At 36.3% G+C, this 9,522-nt stretch overlaps 1 protein-coding gene across 1 annotated transcript; it reads left to right on the top strand.

Moving 5' to 3' along the window:
* LOC109833379 (beta-glucuronosyltransferase GlcAT14B-like) lies at nt 408–5,107 on the top strand. The gene is made up of 4 exons (XM_020401031.1): nt 408–1,039; nt 1,128–1,203; nt 1,266–1,381; nt 4,305–5,107. Exons 1-4 carry the CDS (start codon nt 457–459, stop codon nt 4,817–4,819), a joined length of 1,290 nt encoding a protein of 429 aa, XP_020256620.1. The 5' UTR covers nt 408–456; the 3' UTR covers nt 4,820–5,107.

Raw genomic sequence — 9,522 nt, 5'->3', positions numbered from 1 at the left:
ATAATAGTTTTTTTATATTGGTCCCTTACATTATTAATATTTTGAAATTAGATCTTCAAATCATGAAATTGCTCTTAAGTTATTAATATTTTAAGACTTTTTTATATGGAAAACAAAATGTTGAAACCAGCAAGATATTATACATGGAAATACCCAATTTTTTAAAATATATTATGATAATTATAAACTTTTTTTTGTAATTATTTTATAGTAAATAAATAAACTTAAAATAAATAGTTAATATATTTGATCACGTAAGGTGCACTTGCATTCTACCTAGTCTCATGAACTATAATCACTCCGATTTCATCATTTCAAAAATTAATTTAAACCAAAAGAAAAGAAAAGGAAAAAAAGGGAACAAATTTGTTACAACAAACCCACCAAATCAATGCCCCAACTCTTAAATCCTCACTTAATCCTGACATCTCCTCCTCGCTCCTAAAAACTCCCCCCATGAAACCGCCCCTCTCCTCTCCCCTGCAAAGACCCTCGCCCTCTCTAATCTCGATGGATCGCAAATGGATCCTCCCATTGTCCGTCGGCTCCTCAATCTCTCTCCTCCTCCTCCTCCTCCTCACTTCCCTCTCCTCCCCTCTCTCCCTCCTCCCCCTCTCCCTCCTCCCCTCCTTCCTCTCCCCTTCCTTCATCGAATCCAAACTCTCTCCCCTCCCCTCCTCCTCTCTCCCTCCTCCCCCTCGCCTCGCCTACCTCATCTCCGGCTCCTCCGGCGACGGAAAGCTCCTCTTCAGAACCCTCCAGGCTTTATACCACCCTTTGAATCAGTACGCTGTTCATCTCGATCTCGAGTCGCCGGAGAATGAGAGGCGAGATCTGAAGGAGGCTGTTGATGCTCATCCTGTCTTTAGGAGAGTTGGGAACGTGAGGATGATTACGAAGGCGAATCTCGTTACTTACAGAGGGCCTACTATGGTTGCGAATACTCTTCATGCGGCCGCGATTTTGTTGAAGGAGGGAGGGGATTGGGATTGGTTTATTAATTTGAGTGCCTCGGATTATCCGCTTGTGACCCAGGATGGTAAATTTTGATTGATTTATTGGGTTTGTTTGGATTTGGGTTTGTTTATTTGGGCTGTTGATTTGGGTTTTGTGATGTTTGATTGTAGATCTGTTGCACATGTTCTCGTATTTTCCGAGGGATCTGAACTTTATTGATCATACAAGCAACATTGGATGGAAAGAGTATGTTTTGCTGTTTGTTTGTTTGTTTGTTTTGGTGGATTGTTGAGATGGGTTTTGTGCAGGTTTCAGAGGGCTAAGCCGGTGATAATTGATCCAGGGCTGTACATGTCGAAGAAGCAGGATGTGTTCTGGATTACTCAGCGGAGGAGTGTGCCCACTGCCTTTAAGCTCTTTACAGGTAAATGTTTTGTTTCGGAACTTGATTTGAATATCAAATGCATGTTTTCTACTAACGTGTAATTGATTAATTGGCCGTATATTAGGATTGATATGGATCTTTTGATTAGTTGCATGTAACATTAGTTTCTTGACAAAAAATGTTGCATGATGCTACTATAGGTTACCTGTTGCACAGATCTATTTCTGGATTAGAGACTAAGGTTACAATTTGCCTTATATGCAAGTATTTTTCCTTATATGCAAGTATGTTTGAGGGAACTGGTTATGAAATCTCAAATACAAAGGAAAAACATTGCAAGTGATCTGCTATTGTGATCACAAACATGCTTAAAATCACAATGCTGTAGGATCAACAATTTGGTGTGTACTCAATCATGTGTAAGAAATTGATTCATGGCATAAGAAGTATGAAGCTTAAGTATCGGTCAGTTTAAAGCTTAAAGGTAAGTATATGGCTGATTTGTTTGCAAGTGATTTTTCATGAAGAAAATCAGCTGCCTATTGACTATATTCTGACAGTCAATTAAATTTATGTTTAATGAAACTCACATATAGAGATGTGCCATCCTTTGAGAATATATATTTTGCAAGAAGATATTGTGGTGCTGATCACCCCAGGGAAGCATTGGTAATTATGTCCACCAAAGGATTCGTTATCTCAAGGGTCTGCTCATATTCTATATCAGGTTAGGATGATTAAGTTTCGGGACTGGTTTTAGTTGTCAAGTACTTAAAGATTCAGTTTTGGGTTGTGAATTATTATACACCTTCTGCAATGCATATCAGTGGATATATGAGTAACTTGTGACTCATAATGTTATTAATTGTCCTTTGCTTCAACTTGTCTATATTTTCAATTAAATGATAAAAATAGAAGGAATGGGTGCATCTCATTAAGAGTTTGTTGAGATGGTTTGTGGCAATTGGAATTAATGGAGCAAGGAGAGTAGACGTATAAATAAATGAATATTGAATATGGATTGAAATGATTAAAAAAGGATACGGGAGATGCATAATTAATAGGAGATGTTTTAAATATTTGGGTTAAAAGTTTTTGTTATTTCCTTATTTTGTTTGCTCCCTTGGTTAATTGAACAAGTTATTATATACCAAAATATACTCCTTCCTTTGTGGCTTTCTCTTCAATTCTTCGTACCTAGATATGAGCATATAGATTACATTCATCATGATGATTTACTTAATACTGCGCATTTAGATTACATTCACCCCCTTAACCCAAATATCAGGGACTCACTACATGTGACTTTGATGTAATTTATCATCCTATGTTTGAGTGTTTTTTTTCATGGTCACATTATAGGATTCATGTAGCCGATCATAAACATTTGGGATAAAGGTTTTGTTGTTGTTGAATCATGCAATCCTCCTCCAAAAAAAAAGAAAAGAAAAGAAAAGAAAAAGAAAGGATTAGGTATTGAACATGGCCCCAAGATGCCCCACAAAATAATTGAGGTGGTTTTACAATGTCAATAACATGATATCAGTTATCAGTAAGTTGATGCAAATTTCTGGCAGTTATGAACTTATAACCCTGCTAATAAATCTTAAAGACCAGTTGGTAGGTAGGTAAGCCTACCTTTTCTTGTTCTGTAACTTGGAAGTACATGTTTCTTTGTGCATGACATGTTCACTGTAGCATGCTACTATTTAGGTCATTATTTTGTGCCGCTATCCGTTTCGATATATGATGGCTTTGCATGATTGATGTTAGTCTGAATCTGATCCGCTCAATTAGCCTCTTAATGAATCAATCAGATAATGAAATACAAAATTAACAGTTCTTCAAAACTACACTTCATTAGAAGATTGTGTTACCGCTTTATGAATTGGGTGCAGATCTATGACACATGCATGTTAACTTCTCGAGTCTCAAACCTTATGGCAAATGTGTTGTCACATTGACTTTTTCTGTGCCTTGAGAGAGTATAGTCTCTTTTTCCCCCATCCTTCAACTTTTTTTTTTAATCCAGATTAAGTTGCCTCTTGGTTATGTGAGTTTAAACTGGTCCAAGGAGTCAGTTCTTCTTAACCACCAACTGGTCCTACAAGATTCATAGCAAACCCTTCTTTTGTCTATTCTTCCTTTTGTACGAATTTGGCATGAAGTTATTGGGTTGACATTTGATAGCTACTTGCAAACTTCTATCAAAATTTTCAGTGGATCCATGTTCTGTATAGCTATTATTTTGATGAGAAAAGATATAGATGATGGTATAGTGATGTTGAAGTCTCAAGCCTTGTGCCTATCTTTTCTTGCGTTTACCTCAACTGACAAGAAACTTGCTTAGGAGGCTATGCGTTTATTTATGGACAAAGGTATGCCAAGTTTCAATCATTTTTTCTGGTGGTTCTTGCTTTTCAAAGCTAAGCATTTATAACTTGTGACTACTCATTAAACTAGGCGAAGAACAACACCACAGAGCAACTTATACTATTTAATGAGAATGATGACGACGGAGCAACTTATACTATTTAATAAGAATGATGTCGACGACAACGTATAATACTAATGAGTAATGAGGAACAGATTGCATTGCTGAGATAATTATATAACTTCCTTTCTTTTCCCTTCTCTTATCTTATTTCGGCTGTTTTTCTTGATCTATATTATCATTGGTTCATGGGTTAATTGCGGATAGACCCCCTGTACCATCGCTGAATTGCGGATACACCTGCCTGTAGTTCTATTATTGCAGATAGACCCCTGAGTGAAATCTTTTGACTCTTTTACTCTCAGTGAAAGAGAATTGTTTTTTGACAAGTAGACCTCTTAGGAGCAAAAGATTCAAAAGTACCTCTTGGCGGTCTATCTGCAATTGTTCACTAGCACAAAGATGCCGCAATTGACTCTTTGTTCATACTACCTCTTGCTTACTTTTCGTGCCACACATCTGCTCCAGGTTCAGCATGGATGGCGCTTTCCCGTTCTTTCGTTGATTACTGCATATGGGGCTGGGACAACCTTCCCCGAACCGTCCTAATGTACTACGCCAATTTCATCTCCTCCCCCGAGGGCTACTTCCACACTGTCATCTGCAACGCGAAAGAATTTCGCAACACAACCATCAACCACGACCTCCACTTCATCGCATGGGACAATCCCCCGAAACAGCACCCTCACTATCTCACCATCAGTGACATGTCGAGAATGATTGACAGCAACGCTCCCTTTGCCAGGAAGTTCCACAGGAATGACCCTGTGCTGGATAAGATCGACGCTGAGCTCTTGTTTCGGCCTCCGGGCATGCTGGTGCCTGGAGGATGGTGTGTGGGGAAGGGAGAGAATGGCAGTGATCCTTGTTTGGTTGTCGGGAACAAAACTGCTCTTCGGCCTGGGCCTGGTGCGATTAGGCTCGAGAGGCTTATGACTTCGCTGTTGTCAGAGGGAAACTTCAGGCCAAGACAATGCAAGTAGTAACCCTTGTATTTGGGTGGATCTGATGTTTTTTGGGCTCTCTTTTGAGAGGGAGTGGTGAAGTCTTTTGTTGCAGAGAAGAAGCGCGCGGTAGCAGGAAGTTGGCTTGTGCAGCGCCTTTTGATGGTATCTGATGGTTGAAGGGAAAGAACAAATGGAAGAAAGTTTTGTTGATTTTGTTGTAAAAATTACTGGTTGTATTGAACCACAGTGAATTGGGATGGAATTTCTTTGTTACTAAAGAGTAATTTATAAGAGTTATGGGTGTAGCCTCTTGAATTTGTTGGATCTCGGTAATAGACTCATCTGAACTGTGTGTTTACGAGCATTGTACACGTTTATTTTTATTATTCCTTGAAGCAGGGAACTTTATATCCAATCCGACATATTCACATTTGGAGACAAGATAATGTTTATGCTTAGAAGTAACTGCAATCCAATCAAAAAGTATACTCTCATGTCTCAGCCCGAAATTGATAAATCTCGGAATCCATTAAACATTATTTTTTGAATCTACAAAAAACAATCTTTAAATTCATGAAAAACTTCGAACCCACTAAGGGGGGGTGAGTCATCTAGAACTTAAAACTGGAACTGAGATAATTTGTGGGATAAATTTTTAAGGTGTTAGTCACATGGAACTAGGAAATGGAATATTTTTTTATAGTGTTAGTCAAGTAGAACTTTTGCAGAACTAGAACTGTATTATTTTTTTGGTGCGTTAGTCAAGTAGAATTCTACTAGAATTAGAATTGGGATAATTGGTCATAATTATCCCACAAATTATACTACATATATATATAACCATAAGTTCTCCTCTCTCAAATTATCCCACACATTGGAAAGAATACAATTGGGAAAAAAAAGTGAAACGTCGTCTCCCTCCCTTTTGGTTAGTTTCTCCGCCTATAAAATTTCTCTGCCATGAAGTCAATCATCCGTTCATTTTTTTGTCTTTACTTTGTTTTTGTGATGATTAGATCTTTTATTATTATCTTCAAGATGTATTACTTTATTGATAGCTTTTTGATGTTAAATTACTTTATTATTATTTGTTTTATCTAAGTTTTCTCTCCACAACAGTGGTTTAGGTTAAGAATATAGTGTTGGTGGGTTAGTGCTAAAGATATGCGGGCTATTTATATTTTTTTTATTAGTTAGAAAGCAACTTTGCGATCTCATTGATGATTAGATGTTGAATGGTTAATGGTGATATCTATTATTATTAAATCGGCTCAGTAAATTGATTGGGATATTTATAGTTCATCTGTCGATCATCTGTTTAGCGGTCATGGATGATTCCTGTGGATGACTCCGATAAAGAAGACGAGATACAGACTCAACGAGCAACTGTAGGAGCTTGGAGAAATTCTATGGCAGATGCCATGTGGGATGATAGAAGCCATGTGGGATGATGGAAGTCGAGTCACTCTAGGGATTTAGATTTTTATTTTTTTTGTAAATTATTTTATTATTTGAGATGAATAATGATATTTTATTGCATTATATTTTATAGTTACTACTAGAATTTGCTTATCAATATTATATTATTTTTAATATACAATTATTAACAATAGTAGTTTATACTCACCATCACCCCCACCAAATTATCCTACCAAATTATGCAACTTCATAATAGTATCCATCATTATCCCACCAAATTATCCTACCAAATTATCCCACTTTAAAAATTACCTACCATTGTTCTACTAAATTACCCCAGTGTCAAAATATTATCCCACTTTACCAATTATCCCAGTTCTACTTAAAAAGTTCTAGGTGACTAACCCCCCCTAAGAAAATTAATATAAGAACTTTTGTGGATGTAAAGTTATGCCTTTTTGTGGATGTAAAGTTATGCCTCTAGGATTTATACTCTGCCTAAATAGAAAAACAAGCTGAACTCTTACTAGGACCCTGATTTTATTAAAAATAGAGATAACAAAACTATCCTTAAAAGACTCCCCATGATTGAGGAAATAAATCATTCAAATTTAGGATCAAGTTGGATTTTCAAATCAAAATAGACTTCTAAAACATTATCAAAAGTAGTAAAAAGCTGACAAAAAGTTCGATATCTCCCAATCCTGAGGGAATTTCGTGAAACAGACGGTGGTAAACCGACTAGCAGTAGATTAGATTGACTCCGTCTCCAAAAAATTTACGATTTTTTTATTTTTTTATCCAATTCTGACATGTGGTTTGGATGATACGACTCATTTTTTTTGTTACTAGTCAATTTTCTCACAATCTAGTTTCTTCATGAATGGTGTCTACAACGTTCCTACATCAAAGTCTGGCATTCTAGATAGGGTTAATTGCATATAGGCTCGTCTTAGAACTTGTCGTTCATGTAGTTTGATTTTGACAGGATGGATGTTGTTTTAACTTTTTTTGTTGGTACCTTCGTTGAAATTTTAGCTGATATTTCTCCTTGGATGAAATAGTGGGTATATTTGAACGTAAAAGAGCAAAAAATTTAATCCTGGGGCTCTATCTGCCAAACCAATTAACATGGATAATAATCTTTATAGAGTCTACATTACGATTTACGATGAAGGGTCTACGTGCAGTTAACCCTTACGCATATTTATATGCACACATTTGCGTATCTGGGCCTAGCATCCTTAGCCCACGTCTCGTAAGCCCTTTTCATACCAAAATCGCATAAAAGGCACAGGTTACTGTAGTGGCTTTTGACCTTGGATACGTCACTCACTTTTTGAATATTGAGAATAAAATAAAATAATAATATTTAATGGAAGATGGATACAGATTATTATTATTAAGTTAATGCATGCATGTACTATAGAATACATAGCAAAAAAAGAAGGCATCCTTTCTGAGTAATCGAGTTTGAGTAGCAAGGACGGGACAGACACCATGCTGCGTCCCGACACAGGCGAGCGCAAGCGGAGGAGAGGGCAGGCGCTAGACCCGCTTAATTAGCAGTTTATTTTATTTATTTTTATTTATTTAAAAAAAAATTTATTAGGAGAGAGCAAGAGAAAGAAACCAAACCCGAGTGAGAAAATTCGTTCTTTGTCAACATTTCACAATGAGCGCCTACAGAACTTATCTTTGCATAAATAGCCCTTCCAGTTTTGTCACTGTCAAGTGCGTCAAGCACAGCTTTTACATACCAGTTATGGGTTGCTGGAATTTGGTGGCGATTTCGAAGCATCACATTGAAGACAAGGGTCCACAAAGTTTAAAGTTTGATTGCTACATTTCATGCCAGGGATTTTGGGTTTAGGCATACTTGTTTATTTGTTTGCACGGAAGTAAATTTTAGCGTTGCTGTTGATGTGATGCTTACATGTGGTACTTTCTTAAAAATTGATTTTGGGTTATTTAGACAAGCTTGTTTGTTCGCACATAAGTAATTATAAAGTAGTTAAAGCAAAAGAAATAGATGCTATTCCTGCTACTTCCAAACAAAAAAACATGTCCGTTTGTCTAAAAAATATACTTTCAATACTTCCTTAAACGCTGATGTGACGCATACGTGTCATCCCTACTTCCTAAATATTTTTCCTCCCCTCAAGGTTAAGAAGAAACCCGGAAGTAGGTGAAATAAATATTAATTAGGAAATAAATAAAATTTTTATTAACATTTTCTTTATCAGTTATTTTCTAACAACTTTTCATTGCTATTCAAACAAAAAAAATTTGAATAAAGATTAAAAACTACTAATTCACTGCTTCAAAAAAATATGTGAAATAAACCAAAAAGTGTTACTTCTAGTACTTCATACTTCATAAATTTAGAAGTCACTTCTTTGATATATTTCCTACTTTCAAACAATTTTTTTATTGCTATCCAAACAGAAAAAGGGAATGCTCAATAAGAAGTATTATTTCCTAGTGTGTTAAACAAACAAAAAAGGTATTACTTTCACTATTTTCTACTTCACAAATTTGACCTATTTACTACTTCCGGTACTTTTGTCAAACCAAATGGGTCCAAATTTTAGATTGATGGATCAAATATTATCCCCAAAGTCTTGTTAATTTTAGTCGGATTTGTGATTTTAATTGGATATTCTCTATAAAATTTATAGGTAAAGAAACAAACATTTGGTCCGAATTTATCGCTCGTACATAATGTATTCAATATTCATTATAATAAACAAATTTTTTATTATGAGAGTTTCAAAATTCCTTATGCAAAGAGGGACACGAAGACAATCCACAAACTAAACAATCTCTGAACTTACAGATTTACAGCAAAGAAAAGCAAATAACTACTTATCTCAACGGCATATATCCAATTTTACTATACATTCCAGCTCTCTATTTCACTTTCCTTTAAAAAGCTGTTGTCATTAACAATTGATCCCTGTTCAATAAATTTGCAAGAACGTAGAGTAATATAGGAAATTCACAGGGTCTAATGTAAAAGTTTCCTAATAATAATAATGACAAAACGATAAACCATTACTCTCTCTCTCTCTCTATCTCTCTCTCAGTTCATGCTACTTACTTCCAGCTGTTCTCCTTTGTCTGAGATCTGTACTCATTCTTCCAAAAAACCCCTTGTGATGCGAATTCGGGTCCCAAAACCCTAATGGATCCGACTTCGCTCATCTCTCAGACTCCGATCCCCGAGATCTGGCAGTTTCCCTTGGTTGGCGTCCCTCCTGGCACTAGAATCAACGGCCGAGACTCATCCATCGCCGAATCGACGGTCACTGATCACA

Source organism: Asparagus officinalis, chromosome 3 (assembly GCF_001876935.1).
Source record: "Asparagus officinalis chromosome 3, Aspof.V1, whole genome shotgun sequence".
Lineage (NCBI taxonomy): Eukaryota > Viridiplantae > Streptophyta > Magnoliopsida > Asparagales > Asparagaceae > Asparagus > Asparagus officinalis.
This window is presented reverse-complemented; position numbering and strand designations above follow the sequence as displayed.

Excerpts from the sequence above, each read along its gene's own strand:
- LOC109833379 (XM_020401031.1), top strand. The coding sequence starts at position 457 with ATGAAACCGCCCCTCTCCTCTCCCCTGCAAAGACCCTCGCCCTCTCTA. Across the intron at positions 1,040-1,127 it reads TCCGCTTGTGACCCAGGATG|ATCTGTTGCACATGTTCTCG; the intron begins GTAAATTTTGAT and ends GTTTGATTGTAG. Across the intron at positions 1,382-4,304 it reads TGCCTTTAAGCTCTTTACAG|GTTCAGCATGGATGGCGCTT; the intron begins GTAAATGTTTTG and ends CATCTGCTCCAG.